We start from the raw sequence: 22634 nt of genomic DNA on the forward strand, positions 1-22634 counted from the left end.
ATACGAGATCATGTGATGTCATAGTTCCATAGCCACAGCCACATCACCAGCCACGCCTGTCCCTGTCCTTATCGTGTTATCGCAACCCGACTCTCCAGTCTTCGCGACAAGTCGAGAATATAACTACCATATTCAACCATGAAACAAGGATAGGGATGCCATTGTGGAAAATGGGAACAGTTGCATTGCTCCCAATTACATATGGTTTAGTGTTATCTGCATGGATAGACCTTTGACTCCCCGGTTCCTGCAAGATCGCGGCCCGACGAACACCGGAGATCAAACGCAGCGATCACAGTCACCATGTCTAGCTCGATGGAACCGAGGCCTCTCACGTCGGCGATGGAGAGTCCGACGTTTGATGAGGACAGCTCTTTTCATGTAGAGCAACCGGTAGGTTCTATGTCAATATCACCCTGTGGACGGGATGTCGTTCTAGCGTCCAAAGAGGGTCTACATGTCATCGACCTAGACTCGCCATATTCTCCGCCGCGGTATCTCCCTCACCACACCCCATGGGAGGTAGCTGATGTGCAATGGTCGCCATTCGCTGCACGCGACCAGTGGGTTGTCAGTACATCCAACCAGAAAGCATTGGTCTGGAATTTGGCCATGAAGACATGGCAGAACTCCATTGAAATTGTGCTCCACGCGCATACTCGAGCAATTACCGATATCAATTTCTCAGCATTCCATCCAGATATCCTAGCGACCTGTTCCGTGGACAGCTTTGTGCACTGCTGGGATTTGCGTGCTCCGGCGCGGCCAGCCGTCTCATTTTCCGATTGGTTTACTGGTGCAACCCAGGTTAAATGGAATCGGCAAGATCCTCATGTCATTGCAAGCTCCCATGACCGGTTCCTTCGGATTTGGGATGACCGCATGGGCGCATACCCAATCAAGTCGATTGAAGCACACAGCACCAAGATTTATGGAGTTGACTGGAATCGTGTTCGACGCGGTGCTCTAGTTACATGTTCCTTAGATAGAACCATCAAGTTCTGGGACTACACCACCGATTCAGATTGCGATGTTCCAGAAAAGCAGATCCACACACCATTCCCTGTGTGGCGCGCACGCAACACGCCATTTGGATGGGGTATGCTCGCAATGCCACAGAGAGGCAACAATGATCTTCATCTTTACAGCCGGCGGGCTGGAGAAGACTCAAATCCAGAGGACGACTTACCTTTAGTACATAGTTTCCCCGGACACAAGGGACACGTCAAAGAGTTCTTGTGGAGACCGCGCGGAGGGGTAGCGGATGGAATTGACCATCGCGAATACCAACTTGTCACATGGGGAACAGACAGGGAACTACGTCTCCACAAAGTTGACCCTGAGATTCTGGCGCGCGTTGGTTACGAAAAGGGCAAGTCCTTTATCTCCACACGAACCGTGACACGGCTCGGTGCCGTATATCGGAGTTTCCGCGATGTGAATTCTGATTTGGATCTCGACGACGTTGACGTGGCTTCGTCTGTTGGGCAACAGAACCAGAATACTGCGGCAGGTACTGGGATGAACGCCATTACTGTTCCTCATGCTCGGGGCTGGATAAAAGGAGGCCATGTTGACCGATTTGGCATGCAGCCGAGGTCAAATTTAAGAGCCGACACAAATCCAATTGCTTGGATGCGCGGTGTGAAGATCTCAGGCTGGGATATTGAGACATTAGGAGACGAAATCAGCCAAGTCGGTGAAAAGTTCACCAAGGTAGCGTTTGATTCAGTTGATGTTCGACAAAGAAAGATCTCCATCTCCCTCAATGGTCCCTGGGGTGCTGAGGGGGCCTCCTTATTCTTGAAAGTGGATATAAAGTTCCCAACGAGCTATCCTAAGACTGCTATCCCAACTTTTGCATTCCAAAAGACGGCAGCCGTAACTGACGAATGGGCCGCGAAGACCACCGCTGAACTGCGCACAATTGCTGAAACCTATATGTCCCGAAGTCGAGGGTGCCTGGAAGGTGCTGTGCGTTACCTTCTAGGTGAAAGCAGTCTGGAAGACAGCATTGCGTGGATATTGGGTGAAACTGGTGATAATATCAAGTCTCCTATCAATGGTGATTTGGAAGGAGAATCCAGCGACGAGGATGAAGTCGGTATGACCCAGAGTCAAGAGCTGGGGATGAGTTCTGAGCTGCTTCGCCCTGTCAATGCCAACGTCATGGTGCCTGTGGCCAAAGTATGCGGGGCGCTTTGGGCAAATGACGGCCGCCTCATATGCTTCTTCCCGCCAAAACCAAAGAAGGATAAATCAGCCGAGTTGTTCGAGAACATGGGTTTCAAAGAGATGACTCGCTGGTCTAGAGGTGATAAAGTTTTTGAAGGCTTCGGCCGCTTACATACCAACTCACCTGGCCCACGCGGAACGGGAACGTTAACGAGCACGGATGATGGCGACTCGGATGATTCGGACGAGTCATACTCAGACACATCAAGCTCTTCGGGCTCCTCCGACGTCCTTTCTGGGCTACCAGCACGTTTCCCAGCACCTCAAACATGGCGCAGTGCCGGCAGCTATGGTATTCACCGGCCGCGATCCACAGATAATTCTCAGCGATCAACTGCAGGCGGAGCCACAGTCAAATCCGAGGCACCCCAGAACATCGTATCTATTCATAATCTGAGCGATATGCTACCCGTCAAGCGTGAATTGGCGTGTAAATATCGCATTTGTGGCAAAGGAACAGATGTATGTGCTCATAACGCGGCTGTTGCCCTTGACGCTGGCTGCTACGAATTGGCCCAAATCTGGGGTCTGATCAAGTTGATATTGCATGTCCGAAAAAGCCCCGGCACTTTGCCTGACTCAGGGAGGTTCAAAAGGCGTACACACAAGAACGGGGGCGGAATTGGTGGGTTAGGAAGCGACGGGCTGTATAGAGACTTGACGGGCAGTATCATTCGCTGGGGCGACCACCCTCTAGGCAGTCATTGGCTTGTTCCTGCTCTCTTCGAACACTTTGAGCGCATTGGTGATGTGCAAATGGTGGCAATGCTCTCGTGCGTACTACTGGAAGCCAACCAAGAGGGATATTTGGAGAATCAGCAAGCCACCAATACACCCGGGAAACAAGATTTCTCGATGGATTTCTCCCCTGCCTCATCGTCAATTCCAACCAAGCCGCCAGTTGTGATGCCAGCTTCATCTGTTCCCAAAGAAGTCCAGACTGCACCTGAGACCTCAGCACGCTCGTCCAGTGAGATCTGGCGTCTCGATTCCACTCCTCCATATTCCACAGGGACTACGCCCCCATTTTTGTCCCGTCCGCGAGGCATCGCTGCTGATCGAAAAAACCCTAGCCACAATGTCTCCATGGCTGCGTCGCCTGATCAGCAATCCCAGGTAAGAAGTGGATCTGGGTTTGGATCAGTGTTGGCGTCCTCATTATCTCGTTCTTTCACATTCGGACCGTCATCTGCGTCGCCACCGACAAGTAGGTTGGACAAGAAGAAGCCTACTCCTCAAAACAGCCCGAGTGTGGCAGCTGGACAAGTAGTAAGTAGTTCCAGCCTGTTTTCAGATGCCAGAATTGATATCTAACCGAGTTCTCTCTAGTCACAGGCTCAATCCGAGACTGAAAGCAACCACGCAACGGAATCTACACCACCATCTGCGAGATTCAAGGTTACTTTCAAGAACCAAAGTGCATTCGAAAGCGACGGACCAGCGCAAGACTCTTTTGACACGGATGAGGAGTTGTTGTATCGGTCATATCGTGTCGCTTATGCCAATCTATTAGCCATTTGGGACCTCCCCGTCCAACAAAGCGAGGTAATGAAGATTGGGGCCGTGGCTGATCGAGTGGACGACTTGACCTCAAGTCATTACTGGAACAGCACCATCTCCACAGAGACCGCTTTGGAAAACCCACAGCCAGAGCCAAAACCCCAAGCTCTTGACTTCCAGCGCCATTGCGCCAGTTGCGGTCATGCATTGCAGCTCTCCATCTTCGAGAAACAACCCATAGTCCCGAACACACCCTCCAAGCGACACCAGCGCAAACCATCAGGCCGCCGATGCCCTAACTGCAAGCCCCGACAGCCACTGCCAACCAAACTACCCTGCGTTATCTGCGGCGAGGTGGTCGACGGTATGCTAATTCCCTGTCTGAGCTGCGGACATGTGAGCTGTTTCGACTGCCATCGGCACTGGTTCCTTCGACCGGCCGACAAATTCGACAGTCCATTCGACAATCCAGACCAGAACAAAGCTCTTCCAACCTGTCCAACAGGATGCGGTTGTCAATGCTCCGAGCACATTGCCGTTGATGTTCCCATGCCTGTGCGGGAACCGGTATCCCCTGGTCCCAAAGAATACGCACCCATCACCCAGCATAGCATTGTACAAGCGAAACATTCTCGTCGCCGACAATCTGACTCAGTTGTCTTGGATCCCGTCCGAAAGGAAGCACCGCAGCCCAAGGGCGTTGGCCAACCTGAACAAGAGTTGGATGTATGGCAGGATTCGTCGCCGTTCGCATCTCTGGCTCGCGGTCTGGGCGGTGGGTTGAGTCGTGGCTTGCAGCCGAAAGAAGCTCGGAAGAAGAATAAATCCATCGTGCCATCCAATTTAAGGAACTCTTGATTTTCAAGGTTGGCGTTGATCGGTGTTTGTGATTTTGCGTATATCCATTGCTTTCTGGGAAGGGCTTTCAACTTTTACCAACTTCATTAGTCAATCAGATTCATGAATTATCCATATAATGCGTTGTTGCTGAGTAGACTATAGTTCAAAGTCTTCATTTGAGGGTCTTCCCCTACACAACATTAGTGCACTGAGGGTGGCAAATCGCAATGTAACACTTTATGAAGTTCGGATGCTTGGCAGTTGGCCGATCTAGATCTCCTAGGCGTTGAGCACGGACGACGGTGGCACTGGCCTTTACCACTAGTCCAATATTAAGCTTGAAGACCTGCAGTGCACCAATCAAAACGACGAGGTATAGTTCCAAGGTTGTACCCATGTATGTAGTACATGTCTAGCTTAGCATACTTCACGACTACGACCACTTTACTGTGAAGACAATTAAGAATAGAAAATGAACTCGTGGCTTCATTAAAAGTATTTCACTCTTCAGGAAACAGAGCAAGCAACAGGGCGATCTAAAAATTCGGAAAACCGCTGAAAGCAGGGAGCAACAGTGGATATTTGCAAAAACACAAATACCGTCCGAGTCCCCACCACCCATGAAACAATGCGCCAGCCCATTTACCCAAATCTATTATTCAGAGCGAATTTACAGCTGCTTGAGGACATTCTCGGCGCGGGAGAGATCCAAGCTGTTCTTGGCGACCTCCTTGGCGGCGTAGGTGACCTTACCGTGGTCAATGACGATCACGTAGCGGTAGGTGCGACCCTCCTCATCAGCCCAGCCGATGCTCTTGGAGAACTTGGCATCGGGGTCGGAGAGGAAGAGCTAAAAAAAAGAGAAACCAGTCAGCCAATCGAGTTCATAGATTGTTTAGAAGAATGTAAAAGTGTGAGAAGGAGGGGTGATGGATCACATACAATATCATCTCCTTTGACACCGTTGGCCTTGCCCCAGGCGCTCATGACGTAGGCATCGTTGTAGGCAAGGACGGCAACCTGGTCGACACCCTTGGCGCGGAGCTCGGGGAGCTTCTGGATGTACTCGGGGACGTGGTTGGCGGAGCAGACGGGAGTGAAAGCACCTGTAGAGCGGAGTGGCGGTCAGCAAGACCACAGAGAAAAGAAAATTTTCGAAAGAGCGGTCACGTACCGGGAAGAGCGAAGAGGATGACCTTCTTGTTGGCCCACTCCTTGGAGGCGTAGTAGTTGATGGGGATACCGCAAGAGGTGATCTCACCGGCCTCCTCAGACCAGGGGATGTAACTGATTTTGTTAGCTAGATAGCAATTGAGAGGAGGAGAATGACTCACGAGAAGACAACGTCCTCGGGGAAAGCGTCACCAGCGTTGATACCCATTTTGATTGAATTGAGTGAAAAGAGAGAGATGAAGTTAAGATTGTGGATACGGAGAAGAAGAGAAGGGGGGAAGTGTGTATTTAATATTTACGGCTTACACATATCGGCCCTTCGGGATTTAAGTGGGCCCTGCATTCACAGACGTGAGGTGATCCGTAAAAGAAAGATACCGAACCACATGGATTATCAAGAAAGACCGCCGAGACTCGTTATCTGATTTGTATGAACGAATCGGATCTGTGACTCCGGACTCTGTCAGGGACTAAGATATGTTCGGATTTGATCTTCCTGGCTTTCTTGACCGTTCTTCGGGCTTCTTAGGAACAAGTTTATTGTTGTCATTGGCCAACAATGATGGTCCACGGTGGGGGATGATGTTATAGAATGCCCAATCTATCAGGCCGAAGGTGGGATGGCCGTATCATGTGACTTTTTTGCCTTGGTGCCTTGGTGCCTTGGCCTTTCAATCGTAGAATGGGAGTCCTTGATATCTCGATGATGTCCGGCTCGGACATACAAGATCCGACGTGAAATCCACCCACCTGTAACATTATAGCTACATATACAATATCCTTGAGAGTCACATTGCGACATATTAAGCCATACCTCGCCCAACATCCTCTATCTTCAGACGTCGCCTTGGATCGTCATATCCATGCCTCCTCCCCGTGCTCGCTTACAAGAAGAGAAGAAGAAGCAATGCATGTTTTGCTCTTGGTTCAACCTAAGAGCACAAGTTTCTTGGTCCCAAGCCCAATCAAGGCATCCCACTATGCTGCCCAGCCCACCGTGACACACTGCGAACACATAGCTAATGCTGCTGCTAACCTTGAAATAATACGCCGCTGGATAGCACCCTGGAGTGTAAACATGTCAGATGGGAGGCCACCAATCAGCATCATACTCCCAACGTACAGCCCTGAATCAAAGTATCGAGGTCTTCTCTATATCGGTGATGTGTAACATGATTCAGCCCAATAGGGTGAATTTTAACGTTCTGGATGGGCTTTCTCGCGTCTTTCAACAACCTGTACTTACCTATAGTCAGCTAAATACGTTAGAGCAGGGATACTGTCTGGGATTTGTGTCGATCAGTAATACTCGGTATCTTCAAACCAAAAGTTAGGCTGAAGGAGAAGAAACTCATTCTCCAATTAAAATCTTACATCTCCATATTCTTCTAATAGAGGACGTTTCACGCCGAAGACCAGTATCTCTTTCATACAGTGTCTGAATTTTGCTCCTTCTCTTTGTTTTTCTATTGGTCCGAGAGCGCTGAAAGACGACATTAACGCCTCGATCATGTTTTCCTTAGTACTTCCTCTTTAGATTTTAAAGCTTGGGACTCAGAATATCTGATGTGCATGGGGTCGTAAATATAGATGAGGTAAGCCTTCTTGGGCTATATTCCCACTATAGCGTTGTTTCTAGGACCATTCATGTCGATCTGTTTAACCTAGTATGTGCGTGTTTTTCCGTAATTTACCTAAATAATGCGGGATGACACTTAATGAGGCCTATGAAGAGATTCAAGACAGAGGTACTAGCCGTTCAGCGGCTAAGAATACCTATAACCTTTAGGTATTGCTACATCAAGAAGAAATCTGTGAACAAAGACTATGCGTGATTCCTATAACACAAAGTGAAAGGAGAGTGAAGGGAGGAGAAAAATGATTAACTATGTCATCCTGTTCTGATGCGAAAATTGATATCCCTCAAGCCAGCAAATAGAAGTGAAGGTCCTGTGACTCCTGTCTACTTTGGCAGTCAGGCTGCCTTTTTGCTTCTTCTCCACGCACGCTCAGCATCCTTCTACTTTAAAGCTCAAGGGTCATATCATACCCCCCACCATCTTCTTCTCGTCCCTCAATACCATCGATTCCATCATCACCCTTGTTACTTCATACCAAGAAAGAACCTAACGCTTTTCACCATGCCATCATCCCGTGTCATGACCAGACCACCAGAATGTGAGAATACTGAACTACACCTCTATCTGGAATCATATTGACTGACTTGCCTAGTTTGTCCAAATTGTGCTAGCTACTTGACCATTGCACCCCGTCCCACTGGTTCAGCCAGGAGATTTCGAAACTACTTTACTTGCCGAGCATGCCCTTATATCTGTCCTGTGTCAGAGAATGAATCTTCCGGTGATGAATCCTCTGGCAATGAGGCTGCTGGTAACAATACCGCCGATGATGAACGTGCCGCCAATGAATCTGCCGTTAAGCCTGTCACCAAGAAGCCTGCCGTTAAGGAGCCTGCCGCTAAGGAGCCTGTCACCAAGAAGCCTGCCGTTAAGGGGACTCTCCAATAAGCCTGTTGCCAGTGTGCCTACTGCCAATGAACTTGTTGACGATGAAAATACCAGCGGGGAATCTATCGATGAATCCGTCGACGGTGGATCTGTGATAAAATTGGAACATGAATTTTGAGGGAATCTCTAAAAGGCATACGATGCAAAAAGCTTAAGACGGCCGAGTGCCACCTGAACATCACTCTTGACTGATACAAATCCCCCTCGCAGGGTTCTGTATTCTATGCCTAGTTTCAAAGTGTCTATTCTACCAATATGTTCTTGACAAAGGTATCTCAACATATGATAACAGAAGTTCTCGAGAAAACCACACAAAGAGAGCAAATTTAGGTGTTCCAGCTACGTCACGTAGCCAAGATGTCTGAAATTGAGGATGAGCTATCGACTCCGAGATGTCTGCTTAAGTCTGAGAAAACATCCCAATCGGAGAGTTAAAAGCCTAGATATATAGACTTGGAAAAGCTTTAGGATTCCAGTGAGAATATAGTGCTATCTGATAGAAAGCATGCGATCCTTACAAAATCCCACATTCCATCAAGTTAACTTCACTGCAAGTGTGCAGGCATTCTATACAGTCAATTCACCTTGGTTTGAATCAAATCCACAGCACTCCGTGATCTCAAAAGTTTGTGAACCTACACAGAAGAGCTGTTTACCTCAATAGCGCAATCATACTAGGATGTCTTGGAAAGAAAAATGGGAAATATTCTTTCTGAGCCGGCCATTGAAAATGCATTTTACCAGCTACTCATGAGGAATCTATCGGTGGGGCCAGCACCACTCACCAATTGTCAACAGCAACGCCAGAACCGGGTATCAAATATATGATCAGAGTCAGATTGTCAATTGAAATATTACTTCAAGTCTCATGTAATATGGTATAGTAGTTCAAACCCCACCGGTCTTCGATTCAAAGGCGATGGATGTTCTGAGACCGACGGCTTTCCTTACAATGAGATCGACCGCCCAGCTGTCAAGCTCCAAGGAGGTTGGGAAACATCAGAACGGAGACAATTTGAGAGGTTAACACTTTATGATACATAGACTGAGGCTTGCATGAAAAAAGGATAATATTAGAAAATGGTATTCGTATTTGACGTTTTGTTTTTACTATATATTTATGTATACCGTATTCTTCAACGAGGCGATTGTTTTATCAATTGCCCCCCTTTCTCTCTATCCTACCATATCCTACCATTTCCTCACAAGAGCTTCTAACAGTGACTAGTTCTTTAGTAATGGTTCTGCTCTATAAAAAAATAACGAGAGGTATTCAAAATAGGAGTCAGAGTGTAGTAAATTAGAAACAAGAACTAAAGCAGGCTCAGTATCTTGCCATTTGCCTAACGTTTAGTGACCACCATACATGAACGATTGTTTTGTCTGAATGACATTAAGGCAGCAGATGCCTCGCGTGATCGTCACAGTAATGCCGTTTCGGGGTATATATACTCACTAAGCAAATTTTCGTCATCGCAAGTGTGGCCGAGTGGTTAAGGCGCGACGTTTAGGCCGTCGTTCTAACGAGCGTGGGTTCGAATCCCACCGCTTGCATTTCTTTTTTCAAGACTATTTTTTACCAAAATTACTAATCCACTCAAAAAGCCACACAAGATGATCTAGTCGTTGATCCTCAGCTTTTTGATGAATTATTCATTGCGCCTAAACGGTTGAACAACCATACTGTAAGTGATACTTCGGCGTGCGACGAGCGCCCCACAACAATAATATCAGACTCTGTTGACAGAAATCTGACTATGTGAAACGCTAGGTATACAATCTACTAATGACAAGCTCATTCTAAAGAGGATTTATATGTGTTCTTACTGTTGTACGTTCTTCCAAACGACGAGTAGAGCTCACTATGACACAGGGTGTAAGCCCTATCCTATCGGTGGCCAGGAAAGCCAACCATAACGGTGAGGCTGTTTGGCATGTTTAGCGAAATAGTAGCATGATAGGTAGTTGGCAATATCTCGGGGCAAAGCCGTCTTTCATCGAACAGAATAAACGTTTAGTCATCCAAATTAAGTATTTATTGCCTTCTACTTTCGCTGATTCTGTCTTCAGATCCACACTGCCAGCATCAGGATACCACTGATTGATCAATGCCGCTGGTAAATGAAATCTGTTCTTGGCCAGGGCGGTATAAGTGCTTCTAAATTCCTTTAGAAAGATACCAACAATTCCCCGTTGAACGGGGTTAGGGGACGGGGTTGGAGAACGGATTTCGGGATTCAATTGTAAGCACCATATATGCATATTCTAAGTCCACTATTATTCACGATATATTCATGCCATGGCAGAAGTAAATTTACTATCGAGGGAAAAGCCATCGCCGACTGGACTAGGTGTCCAAGAGCCCCGAGCACTGATAGAAGAACAATATCAAGGACAAGAAGTACCGGCGCAATCCAATAATACCCATGACCCTCTCACTCCAAAGAAAACATGGCGTTTCTGGGCCGTATTCCCAGCCCTATGCGTGACAACTTTCCTCTCAGCCCTTGATACATCCATTCTCTCAACCGCCCTCCCGACAATAGCCCTTGATATCAATGCCGGCGAGCTATACATGTGGATTACAAACTCCTACATTCTATCATCAACGGTAGTCCTACCACTATTTGGACAGACGGCAAACATCTTCGGTCGACGATGGATGCTCATCGTTTCGGTTGTCATATTTGCCCTAGGGAGTGGCATGGCCGGTGGTGCAAAGAACACCGGACTTCTTATTGCGGGACGAACAATACAAGGAATCGGCGGTGGCGGTATAAACACTCTCGTGGACATCGTCATTTGTGACCTGGTCCCCCTCCGCCAACGAGGTAAATATGTCGCGCTCATGGCAGCCGTGTGGGCAGTTGGAACAGTCATCGGCCCCGTTCTAGGCGGTGCATTCGCTCAGTATGTCTCATGGCGGTGGGTCTTCTATATCAACCTGCCGCTTTGTGCCGTGTCGCTTCTACTGCTAGTGCTGTTTCTGCAAGTTACACACCCAAGTGGCGGTGATGGGGTATGGCACCAGATTAAGCGTGTGGACTTCGTTGGTAATTCCATCCTCACAGCTGCCGTTATCTCGATTTTGCTAGCACTCTCTTGGGCTGGGACAACATACGCTTGGTCTTCGTGGAGAGTTCTTGTGCCTCTTATCTTAGGAATAGGGGGCCTGTTCCTTTTCTACGCCCATAAAATATCACGATTTTGCACTGAGCCCTCGATTCCGCTCCGGCTGTTCTCAAGCGGGACTGGGATGTGCGCGCTATTGATTGCTTTTCTTCAGTCTATCCTGCTCTACTGGGTCGGATATTTTCTACCAGTCTACTTCCAGGCTATACGTAACTCGACTGCCACGGAATCCGGGCTATATGTGCTTCCTATCACTGCCGCAATCGCGCCTTTTGGCATCGTCACGGGAGTCATCATCGCCATGACTGGGAAATACCGCATCTTCCACTTCTTGGGATATACATTCCTCACGATTGCCAGTGGCCTGTTCTCACTTCTAGATGCCCGTTCGCCTGCTCGCGACTGGGCTGGCTTCCAGATACTTTTCGGAGCTGGTTCTGGTATGATATTCTCCAGCACCCTACCTCCGATCCAGGCATCGCTATCCGAATCTGATGTGGCCACTGCAACCTCTACATGGGCATTTATGCGTAGCTTTGGTTGTATATGGGGTATTGTTATTCCGACCACTATCTTCAACGCACGTATCCAAGAGCTGTTGCATCACGTTAGTGACGTGTCTCTGCGTGCAAAGCTCGCTAATGGCGGTGCATATGCTATGGCCAGTCAAGGGCTGATGCGTACTTTGAGAAATACTCCGACACTTATGGCGGAAGTGCTCGGTGTTTATCAAGATAGTTTACGATGGGTCTGGTGGATTTCGATCCCGTTTGGGGGCATCGGGTTGCTTCTTTGTATACCCATTAAGCAGTTGAAGCTCACGGAAGATTTGCATACAGAGTTTGGATTGCAAGGTGCAACAAGCAATAGAGAAGAAGGGTAAAATTGGCAATTTCCTTTTTTCGAAATGGGCGTGGCTCTGTGACCTTCTCAAGAGTCACGAGACAGGAGCCGTCACGGATTTTTCATGGCTCCGATGTCTGTATTGATTTGTTTCTTCATTCTTCTGTAATATGTCGCTTTTTATCTATCCGGCAGTTTATTCCTCTCTTGAGGTGACTCGACTGCTCCAAATCCGGATCACTTGAAAAATAGTCGCGAAAAGAGATGACCAAAAACCACTTTAATGCCTTGTATCATTGACATGAGGTGTCGTCTCCATCAAACGAGCCAAAGTAACAGCTTCCCGAAGCGCCCGTCCAACATGCCCACGCACACCAGCCTCTTCCATCACCATCAACCCACCAATTGTGCATCCCTCGGGAGACGTCCCCTGATCCTTCAATAGAGCGGGGTGAATACCACTCTGAAGCATCGTCGCCGTCCCTTGCATCGACTGAAAGATCATAGTATGAGCTAGGTCTCGCGGAAGACCCACCGCCACTGCAGCATCAATCATTGCATCGCAAATCACAGCGAAAAAAGCCGGCGTTGAGCCCCCGACAGCGGTTGTAGCATTCATCAACCTCGGATCCACATGTACTGCCTTGCCAATCTGCTCGAAGATCGACGTCGTTATCTGGAGATACCTCTCCGGCAATGCAGGCTCTGATGTCTCAATAGCCGTAAGTGATTGAGACACCTGGGCTGCAATGTTCGGCAATGTGCGCACCACCCAGGCTCTGTCCGCTGTGTTGTCCGCGGTGGTTGCGCTCCCGTATAGTGTGGTTTCAAGCTTTTCTCTTGTCCACCCGGCTGCAATGCTGATGATCAATTTGTTGGCCAAGGCCTCACGGAGCCCGGTTTGTGTGAGGACAGTCCCGATATCAGCAGGATCCGCGCCTAGGATGATGACATCGGCGTTTTGGACGGCTTGGACATTGTTGCCGCGGGAAATGCTTATTTTGTCGAGATATTCGGCGAATCTCTCAGACAGTCTTTTTTCTGAGCTTTCACTGCGCACGCAGGCGGTGTATTGAGCAAATGGTAACTCTTTGGACTTCTCTGCGGGTGCATTGATCAAGCCGTTTAGAATGGCAATGCCCAGGTTTCCTAGTAATATGAGTCGATGTATTTTGTCTTTAGGGTTGTATACTTACCACAACCTAGGATGCACAGGGTTCCATTTTGAATATCCATGATTTAATTCAAGTCCAACAAGAGGAAATGGAAGAGAAAGAGCGCAGGTTTCGAATTTTGAAGCATCTCGGGAGCACTTCCGAGTGTGGAGAATCATACCCCGCTCGAATACCTATATACAGACATCGACGTATATAAATATGTGTGTGTAGGTACATATAAATCCATGGGCATAGGTATATCTTCCCAGAGATGTGCATTTCTCCCAAAAAAAACGTGCTTGCATTTCCCCCCAAGTCTTGGGGTACTCCGCAGCCGGTTACCAGCTAGACTAGGAGTCATGAATTTGAAAATCTCAAAAGAGGCTTAGAAGTATTTACATATCTGACATAGAATAGAACTTATATTGGCAATGTAGAACTCCAGAGAGACACAGAGAGACGTGTCGGAGAAACATCGGAGGTCTTCCCGGCTCCCCTCATTGCTTTCCCTATCTTGGCCGTTTTCTCCAATTTCCCGCAAAACATGACGCTTTTGGGAATGCGGGGAGAAGACTATATCAGTTCAATGGTCCAATATACGACCTTGTATCTTTCAACATGATTTCCACATCCGATCCTATTATTGTCGTCGGCGCTACTGCTGGCCTCTCGGTAGCACTACATCTTTCGCTACGCGGTTACACAAATGTTTCGGTGTTTGCAAAGAATGATTCTATCCCTTTCGGAGACTTGACAAATGTAGGTCCAAGCCGCGTACTCAGTATGGAAATTCGAGATGGAAGAATTGCTGAGGGTTGTATAGGTCTATCGCGCAGCACAAGATGCAGGCGTACAATTTTTCCTGGGACACCATGTCGACCAAATAGCCTACGTGAGCACATTGACTGGGAAAAAGAATGCCGGTATCCGCACAAGGAATGGGTTTTATCCCTCCTCGCTCGTCATCATCGAGACCGGGGCTGGGGATAATTCATCCGAAATTGGCCACTTGCATGCCCCCAACGCCTTGGCCATCCCCCTTTCTTCCTATACCAACGTCAACTCGAATCTCCTCGTCGAATATGTACCACAGACTTCTTCTTCGGTAATATTACTGTCGAGAAACTCATCACAAAGCTCCAAGATGTCTTTGGTGGGACCCCTGGTCCTAGATCTCTTGGCGACAACGAGTGGCCAACAATCGGACAATTCATCTCAACCCTTGTCTAAGCTGTGAAGGGGTTTCATCAAGGACAAAAAGACATATCGAAATATTCCCTCATCACCCAATAATTCCTGGTCAAAACTGACTGAATTTTCTTGACACCGCTCGAGGCATACGCTGTATCAACTGAGGTATTTCTACAGTGTAAATATACAAACATTCAAAATCCAACCAATGACTACCATGGCCATCGATACAAAAACAGTCCAGCTGCATTCTATTCATGAATTACTTTAAACGTTAGATTTCAAGATAGGATCAATAAGTCGATATTTGCCGTCGCCGACGAGGCTTATCAACCCGTTCAGGGTTAACCAAGTCAGGAGCTCCCGGAATCAACACAGCCCAACCAAGACAAGGACGACAAAGACCCATCGCAAAAGCTTCGGTGATACGGAGAACTGGACGTGGATTGGGACATGGTGTCCGTCTCTCACGAGCATTCGCTTCTTGGCAGCGCTCGATCCACACTGCTTCGGTGTGTCCACACCCACTGATGCCGCAGTGGCCGCGGTACCATTTAAAACGCATTTTGCACATTATGGGTGATATTTGTTGGAAATAGTAGATATTCAGGAGTAAGTGACCCCAATACTAGTCTTGGGTGGAGAAGCTGGGGTAGAATATGGGGGGTGGGAGGATATGCTTGATACTTTATCTTTGTAGGGTCTCTGAAAGGCTATGGAGCTGAATGAAATGAAGGATATTGCATTTGTGTTTCTTTCATTATGAACCTCACCTTGTCTCTGACAAAGAGATCTGGATGGTACAAGTGTGACTGAGAACAATGCATTATTTGTTGATATCTTGATCCTCAGTATTCGATTGATTTTTATTCTATCCTGTGCTGTACTATCATATGGATTGACTAGACGTCTGATATTTTATGCTCGCTATGTGATGTGGAGTCAGGGCCTGCTTAAATTAATACCAGTCTGCTACATTTATCTAAATATGCTCTCCATGATCATACAGAAAGCTTGTTCCCTATTAAAACACTATCGAATGTACAGCATAATTTGCTAGCACTCTTGATAAGAAGAAATGCAGACACAAAAGAATCTCGTCGTAATGATACGTAGGGATGTATATTATCGGTCAATGGTATGGTATCTGTATTTTAATACACGTAGAATGCATAGTGGACTTACCCCTTGGCAACTTTGTATGATTGTAGTTTAGATTCAAATTAGGGCTCGATTCAAAAATGACATGCCCCATGATTCTTTCAAAGACGTCGATACGCCGGGCGAATACGAAAAACGATTTTTTAATATCCAGGAAGGACACACAGAAGCTTGGTCATGCCTCTAAGCGCCGGAGACTCCACTGCAAAGGTGTATAGCCGAAGACATTCAAGGAATGTACCTGACTAGAGAGGCAAGCTTCAAATGCCGAGTCTTTTTTTTTGAAAACAGACTTTCAATTGTTGGCCTGGATTGCCGTATCATTAGCGCTCTACCAGTGGCGTCCTTAGACCCTCCGATCTTTTCTCGCCGGCATAGTCTCTCAATGGTCCCATATATCAACTGCTACCTCAGCGGTGACTTTGCCGTGATCCCGATGCGATGTTACCTCTTGATAAAAGGATCTTTCCCATTCCCTAAGTACATCAATCTGTATACAATAGAGCGATTCAGCGCACAACCCACAATAAGCAGACATACTACGGGCCAATGGACGCCATTTCACTGCTGGATCTCATAGATTGCATACAAAAGCCAATCCCACCTTGTCTGGGGACAAGCCTTGCCAATATTTGCTGGTAGGCTCGCAAAGATACCCATAATTACGCACACTTTCCGAGGTACAGTAGCTCCTGGGACTAGTGTAGATAGGCGTTAAAAACGGGCCAGTGGACCCCTGTACGTTGATCGGCTTGAACTGCCTAGAAAGCAGCTCCCCGTGTCGCATTTAGGCGCGAAGAATACAGCTAAATTTTAGTGCACTTCTTACTGTAAATATTCGAATACCAGCTCATTACGATTCGGTGTAATATTCATATTCCCCCGAATAGATAGAATCTTTTTGCGAGTATAAATGATGCTTTCAAGCGATTCTATCATCTCGTAGTATCACTCTCCTTTCTTCTACTTCGATTCTCGCAATTCGACAGGCACCACTCCTTTGCCGGTGATCGATTCCAGCTCAATATACTACTAGGTGTAGATCATTCTACCTACTTCCTAACGCCCCAGGTCTCTCAGATGCATGGAAATCCCATCTTCCCGATATCAAGCGGAACTTTGTCAAGTACCCAAGGAGTGCGGCTGAGTGAGATCTACGAAGTCGATTTGAAGCTATTGTTTGAGGGCAAATATAGCGGGAAGACTCCGAAGCCTTCGCCGTTTTTTTGTAATGGATACGGACGTTACATCTGATCGTACGGACTGGAAATTGACTTTGAAGGCCAATAAAGAGCCAATAACTATGGCCCAGAAATATAAGACTTGGCATGTCGGCCTCCGAAAAAGCACTGGTTTCGCAGAAAGGTCTTACATATCACATCAAAGGGTAGCCACTACTACCGGTCGGAGCTTGAATGAGTTGGATAGCTTAGGTAGCTGCGATTAAAAGAGCACGAGGACGGAATAAGGGTCAAATAGAGGTGACAATATGTGTGATTGGTACTCGTCTACAATCCAAATTTGAACTGATATCTAAGTGCTCTCCATAGCCTTCGCACCGAGCTAGATAATCGCACAAGGTTAAGTAACAGCATGATTTCTTAAAGGGAAAATCTACCCTAGGGCCGGGTGTGGCATGAGCATTTGCGAGTATAATCTTCTAAGGGATCGATATATTGTTTATGTATATGTGGTTATGTACTGTGGGACTTTGGTACTAGCACCAGGGTTTTCCTGATGCTGGGAGTATCCAAAAGTGATACTCGTGCTCATAGTCGTGAAACATGTGTGCACACCTAAGAAAATAACCGCTGATCTTGTCTCTCTCCTGCCTCATTTGTTTTTGAACCTCGACCGCCTGTGCAAGTGTCATTGAATCATGCTTCTGTGCGTTTTCCATTGACTGTGATGTTTCGACCCAGCTCGGGTCCTGCGGGGGGCACATTTCGAGTTGAGCAGATTCGATAATGCGGGTCCACCAACCACAAGGTCGCAAATCTTAGGTAGCCTGGCCGAGATGGGTCTGCGAGACTGAAAGGCTCAGCCTTGAACCGCACGGTATTTGGCCAAGTAAGTAGCTGTCCACTCCGTGAAATCGGAATAGATCCTATATTCTGTAGAGCCTCCGGGAAAGTACCACTGTCTATGTCCCATTCGGGAACGTCAAAGAGTCGATTCATAGCATAGTACTTCTCGCTATTAAACTCATAGCTGTCTATCTTTGTCTCCTGTTGGAATGAAACCTTTGCATCTTTGATGTTATGTATATCAAAGTAGCATGTGGCTGTGGAGACAATATGCTCATTGAGGATACCGGCAACGTTGTAATGAGAATCACCCTCATACATAGGATTTTCGGGTGTCAATTCAATAGTTGACAGTCGAACAATGATTTGCAGACCCTCAAATTGACCTTAGAGAGACACAGAATAGTACTGGTGATCTGGGTCTGGAGGTAGGGGAGTTCTATCATCAAGATCATAGTATTTGGGCATAATAGCGCGTCCTGTATTTTCACCCTTCTTCCATTCATCATATGTGAAGGAGATCCCTGGCTCTACTCCTCTCACAGAATATAGCCGCTTCCATTTGGAAATGATTAGCTGTTTTAGTTCCTTGGAAGGTTTCCATTGCTGTGGCTTTATACTAGCAACAATATCATGGTACCCAGTGTCAGGCCATACACGGTATCGCCTCTCGGGCTCAGGACGACTAAGATATTCTCTTACTTGCGATATAATACCCGGCCATTCTTCATCTGCGACACGCACACTTCCCGATATTGCTCTGGTCATAGATCGAAAACTCTCAGGATGATTCAAACCATCTTCGACTTGGAAGTCATAAGTTCTGATTCGAATGGGTGTCCGACCTTGGTCCCCAAAGATAAGCATTTCATTCCACGGTTGCACGGCAGCCGAAATCAGCCCTTCGAGCGCTTTATATATATCCCTTTCTTTTGGATGCACACCATTGATATAAGAGGTAATCTTTACTTCTCCTTGCTGGTTCAAAGTAACCTCACAAGGAATATACTGAAAGGCATTCGACCAGTAGAAAGACTTCTGATCAGCACGCAAATCTTTCTCGTCTTTTTCTCTCTCTCTTTGAAATGTATCTCTTTCTCGTAGAAGGAAGGTTCCTTGGGAATCGGAGTAATCTGAGCCTATAGGGGTCTCTAGGACTCAGGTCTCTCCATATCAACCTTTCCACCGTCGGTAAGAACTAGAGTGCGTCCATAAACAAGAGGGTACATAGAAGGGTCAACCACATGTCGAACTGGACTCTCAGGATCAACTGCAGGGGGGTCCGCTAAGGCAGAAGGTAAGGCAGATCTCAATTTCGATTTCGAAAAAAGTGGCGACGTGGATTCGCGAAGCTGTTTGAGAAGATCGCCAGAAACTTGGGACTTGATGACCCGTGAGTCTGTATCAAACACAGTAACATAGCCAGTGCGCTTGAAATCAGACGCCTTGTCTCGCAATTCTCGTACACACCACTGCCATAAGGGTTCATCGAGATCGAAGACTAAATCCGCGTGCTGGTGCCATTCTTCCAATGTCTGCGGATCCTCGCACTTGTTCTCCCATCCTGGCTGCTCTGTAACGTACGACATGAATTGAAGCATGCAAAGCTCTCGTAGAAATACTTGGGGAGTTTGTCTCCAATCGGCGATTCCATGAGCAAACCGATTATCTTTTGAATGCTCATAGTGCACAGGAATACCATTAAAACCAGGGACTCGTAAGGGACCAGTGCCGCTATTGTCTAGTTTGATAGGTGTAGGGTCCACGATTATCATCTGTAAGTGGCAGCAAGATGTAGAGAAGTGGACTCGGATTCGTCTAGCGCGACCAAGTAGTCGGGGATGAAAATGGAGCCGTTGGAGGATGGCCATGGAGAAAGTTTATTTGTCAATTTGAGGATGCTTTCATGAGATGGGAGAAGTGGCATTGATGGGAGAGAGAGAGAGAGAGAAAGAGATGTCAGATTTCTGATCTAAAGGGCGGTTTGACTAGAACCGGTGACTAGACCATGGTAATTTTGATACAGGCCAGTTACGGGGAATTTCGGGATCTCGGGAAGACTAGCGTGATCTTAGCGCGGGAACTAAAGCTTGTCCGGGTAGGATGTGGCTTGTTTTGCTTGCATTGCGGGATACACTACGGAGTATTGTAAGCCTCATTGACCACACACGGAACTCCGCGGGAAGTTGATAGCGATTATCGCTAGTGGCGTCGAGTGAAAATGAACTTGGAAAGTGCCTGATAGTACGGAGTCACTATCAGTAGGTCCATGTTTGAGCCTTTGATATTTACTACCCCGATAAAGAAAGTGCTGGATAGAATACTTTACATTGACTTGCGCTATGAATTAACACCTAGAGCTGCTATAAACGATGCAATCAGCTTCACTCTGTGCTTTTGTCTTTCTGGCTATAGATGGGCTCTTTTCCTCCTCGGTTACCGCCTCTTGCTAGGAATATAGATATTTCAGTCCTGTGGAATCATCAATAGGACCAATGAAGCGTTGGCCATCACACATAATGATATAATAAAATCTCTGGAGCGTAATATCGATGAATTTTGACAACCATGATATGCGATATATCATCCAAGTCGCCCTACATTCATTGATTAAGTTCAACGAATCGGAAATTTGAAAGTAACAATTGTTGAATTTCGAATGTCAGAGGCTTTAATTGATGATGAAGGCTAATGTCTTGAAAATGGAAAGACATTCTGCAGGAGATTCCAAAGTTTTCGAGATATACAAATCATCATTGGAGGAAAGATCTCAGTTAACAGCATTGTGGTATAACAATTCAAAACCGTGGGAAGTGAAAGGGGAGACAACCCAGAATGCCAAACAATCTAGGGTTTTGGTGCAAACAGTACAAACAAGGGCGCATGACAAACCGTCATGGATCGATGCACTTGATGGTGGCCATGAATCTAGACAATCTTGATACAGAATCATGTCTCTATAGAGAAAGGCCAGCTGCCTGAGAATAGCAATGAAGAGAAATTCAAAAAGACGTTCATGTTCCTACCCTCGAGCCTTGTAGATTGCGGCCTAAACATAGTTCATCTGATATTGTGGCGTCGTGTCATGCACTAGAGAGCTCAGGCCAGAACGATCATGAATGGAACAATATGTATGGATACATGGTTGTCCGGGAATAATAATTCCCTGTTTCAATATCCAATTTTCACTTTTAATTTACTTAGAAGCTTAGCGTGAGATAACACAAATTTGACAAGGTGGTGGGTTAGCGTGTAGTTAGGAAGCGGATATATATATCTTCCACATCTACGGCAAAAATCTATCAAACCCTTTATGATAGACGAACAGTCTAGCACTTACACTGGTGTTTGAGCATCAACTGAGAGAAGAGTTTGACTTGTCTACTAAGCAGACTTATGTTAGATACCACGAGCCAAAACATATGCTTTTTGTTGCAAGATCTAGTACGATATGTGCTTGTTGCTTATATGGCTAGAGATACGCACTGTATAGTTTCTGCTTACAAGCAAGATTGTTCTATATAATTATCCAGATTGTTCCATATAATTATCCAGATAATTATCTCATGCACAACTCTCCAACGTTTTTTGATAGTAAACAACAAACCCTTGATTGGTGTCAGAACAGTCCTCCCCGGCAACGTGAAACAGCCTTACGTGAACATGACCAAAGGTGCCTACGGGTCCTCCAGGGCTTGGAAGGGGTTAAGCTTCTCAACCTCGCAATGCGACCTGAAGACAAATTTGATCTCATACCCCCCGAAATTATCTACCATGGCGGATCTCAAGCCACCATTTACCGAAGAAACTGCGCAGAAAAAAGTCAAAGCTGCACAGGATATGTGGAATACGAAGTACGTATCGGATTTCTTATCTCTACGACCCTTGGTAGACCATGTGGTCGAAAGAAGGGCATTGAAGGTTTCATCCCTTGCATTCTTACCAGCTTGTGGTATGTGTCTGTGCAGATCGCCCTGGACATATTTGAGCATACCTCTAGCGGGAAGGGTGCATCTTGCGTTCTAGAGGTGGAATACTGTTTTTGCAAAAACAGATGACGTAGTGATTCCGACCGCTCTGACCATGCATGATTAGGGACCCTGCCCGAGTCGCTCAGGCATACACCCCAACATGTATCTGGCGTGTTCGAGACTCGTTCTTTACCGGCACAGAGTCTATCGTTGCGTTCTTGGAAGGGAAATGGAAGCGTGAGCAGAGTTATCGACTTCGAAAGGAACTTTTCGCTTTCTGGGATGATCGCATCGCTGTACAGTTTTGGTATGAGTTTCAGGATGTGGAGGATGGAATGCGTTGGAAGCGGTGCTATGGATTGGAAGACTGGACGTTTGATGAGAAAGGAAAGATGCGGAAACGTATGATGAGTGGGAATGACATCCTGATCGGACCCGAAGGGAATGGCGAGGGACGATGGTTTACAGATGGGGTTGATGTGAACGATGTATCTATTAGCGAACGGCATTGGTGAAGAAACAATGGATATGAATCTATGCGAATACGTGAATTAAGCCCGAGAAGGTGATGATTGCGCTAGTCCTGCGAAGCTCTATAGAAAGTCCATATAAGGAAGGCGAGAAGGTGTATGTACCGTCTGTGTGGCTTTGCCTCGGCCCTTAATTTGAACTCAAGAACCGGAGATAAGAACACGGAGAGCTTAGGAGTATGGAATGCTCAACCCGAACAAGACCCTTGTACGAAGTACAAATAGAATGGCTTTGTGACCCTGGAGTTGTGGGTTGCTTTGTTATTATACCCCTTCTTTAGGGGAATGTGGTCTCTCCTGTCGATCGCAATTGATATTGACAATGAGAGCGCATTATGCGAGTCTA

At 46.8% G+C, this 22634-nt stretch overlaps 11 protein-coding genes across 11 annotated transcripts; 5 read left to right on the forward strand and 6 right to left on the reverse strand.

Moving 5' to 3' along the window:
- Positions 1–303: 303 nt before the first annotated feature.
- Positions 304–4593, forward strand: N7500_003860 (Mtc5p; the record flags this gene model as incomplete). The annotated part of the gene is made up of 2 exons (XM_056675006.1): positions 304–3504; positions 3565–4593. 2 exons carry the CDS (start codon positions 304–306, stop codon positions 4591–4593), a joined length of 4230 nt encoding a protein of 1409 aa, XP_056535531.1.
- A 172-nt stretch (positions 4594–4765) lies between these two features.
- On the reverse strand, positions 4766–4972 carry N7500_003861 (uncharacterized protein; the record flags this gene model as incomplete). Its single annotated transcript, XM_056675007.1, has 1 exon — positions 4766–4972. The coding sequence occupies one exon, from the start codon at positions 4970–4972 to the stop codon at positions 4766–4768; it is 207 nt and encodes a 68-aa protein (XP_056535532.1).
- A 273-nt stretch (positions 4973–5245) lies between these two features.
- On the reverse strand, positions 5246–5956 carry N7500_003862 (peroxiredoxin family protein; the record flags this gene model as incomplete). The annotated part of the gene is made up of 4 exons (XM_056675008.1): positions 5246–5425; positions 5518–5681; positions 5750–5862; positions 5910–5956. 4 exons carry the CDS (start codon positions 5954–5956, stop codon positions 5246–5248), a joined length of 504 nt encoding a protein of 167 aa, XP_056535533.1.
- Positions 5957–7889: 1933 nt separating this feature from the next.
- On the forward strand, positions 7890–8276 carry N7500_003863 (uncharacterized protein; the record flags this gene model as incomplete). Its single annotated transcript, XM_056675009.1, has 2 exons — positions 7890–7926; positions 7981–8276. 2 exons carry the CDS (start codon positions 7890–7892, stop codon positions 8274–8276), a joined length of 333 nt encoding a protein of 110 aa, XP_056535534.1.
- Positions 8277–10575: 2299 nt separating this feature from the next.
- N7500_003864 (MDR family MFS transporter) lies at positions 10576–12291 on the forward strand (the record flags this gene model as incomplete). The annotated part of the gene is made up of 1 exon (XM_056675010.1): positions 10576–12291. The coding sequence occupies one exon, from the start codon at positions 10576–10578 to the stop codon at positions 12289–12291; it is 1716 nt and encodes a 571-aa protein (XP_056535535.1).
- A 240-nt stretch (positions 12292–12531) lies between these two features.
- N7500_003865 (pyrroline-5-carboxylate reductase family protein) lies at positions 12532–13487 on the reverse strand (the record flags this gene model as incomplete). Its single annotated transcript, XM_056675011.1, has 2 exons — positions 12532–13400; positions 13448–13487. 2 exons carry the CDS (start codon positions 13485–13487, stop codon positions 12532–12534), a joined length of 909 nt encoding a protein of 302 aa, XP_056535536.1.
- Positions 13488–14026: 539 nt separating this feature from the next.
- N7500_003866 (FAD-dependent oxidoreductase) lies at positions 14027–14645 on the forward strand (the record flags this gene model as incomplete). Its single annotated transcript, XM_056675012.1, has 2 exons — positions 14027–14167; positions 14232–14645. The coding sequence occupies 2 exons, from the start codon at positions 14027–14029 to the stop codon at positions 14643–14645; spliced, it is 555 nt and encodes a 184-aa protein (XP_056535537.1).
- Positions 14646–14891: 246 nt separating this feature from the next.
- N7500_003867 (uncharacterized protein) lies at positions 14892–15173 on the reverse strand (the record flags this gene model as incomplete). The annotated part of the gene is made up of 1 exon (XM_056675013.1): positions 14892–15173. One exon carries the CDS (start codon positions 15171–15173, stop codon positions 14892–14894), a length of 282 nt encoding a protein of 93 aa, XP_056535538.1.
- A 2464-nt stretch (positions 15174–17637) lies between these two features.
- Positions 17638–18108, reverse strand: N7500_003868 (uncharacterized protein; the record flags this gene model as incomplete). Its single annotated transcript, XM_056675014.1, has 1 exon — positions 17638–18108. The coding sequence occupies one exon, from the start codon at positions 18106–18108 to the stop codon at positions 17638–17640; it is 471 nt and encodes a 156-aa protein (XP_056535539.1).
- An 830-nt stretch (positions 18109–18938) lies between these two features.
- N7500_003869 (uncharacterized protein) lies at positions 18939–19562 on the reverse strand (the record flags this gene model as incomplete). Its single annotated transcript, XM_056675015.1, has 1 exon — positions 18939–19562. One exon carries the CDS (start codon positions 19560–19562, stop codon positions 18939–18941), a length of 624 nt encoding a protein of 207 aa, XP_056535540.1.
- A 1999-nt stretch (positions 19563–21561) lies between these two features.
- On the forward strand, positions 21562–22273 carry N7500_003870 (nuclear transport factor 2 family protein; the record flags this gene model as incomplete). Its single annotated transcript, XM_056675016.1, has 2 exons — positions 21562–21641; positions 21883–22273. 2 exons carry the CDS (start codon positions 21562–21564, stop codon positions 22271–22273), a joined length of 471 nt encoding a protein of 156 aa, XP_056535541.1.
- Between the last annotated feature and the right edge of the window lie 361 nt (positions 22274–22634).

Source organism: Penicillium coprophilum (genome assembly GCF_028826855.1).
Source record: "Penicillium coprophilum strain IBT 35676 chromosome Unknown utg000002l_segment0_segment1, whole genome shotgun sequence".
Lineage (NCBI taxonomy): Eukaryota > Fungi > Ascomycota > Eurotiomycetes > Eurotiales > Aspergillaceae > Penicillium > Penicillium coprophilum.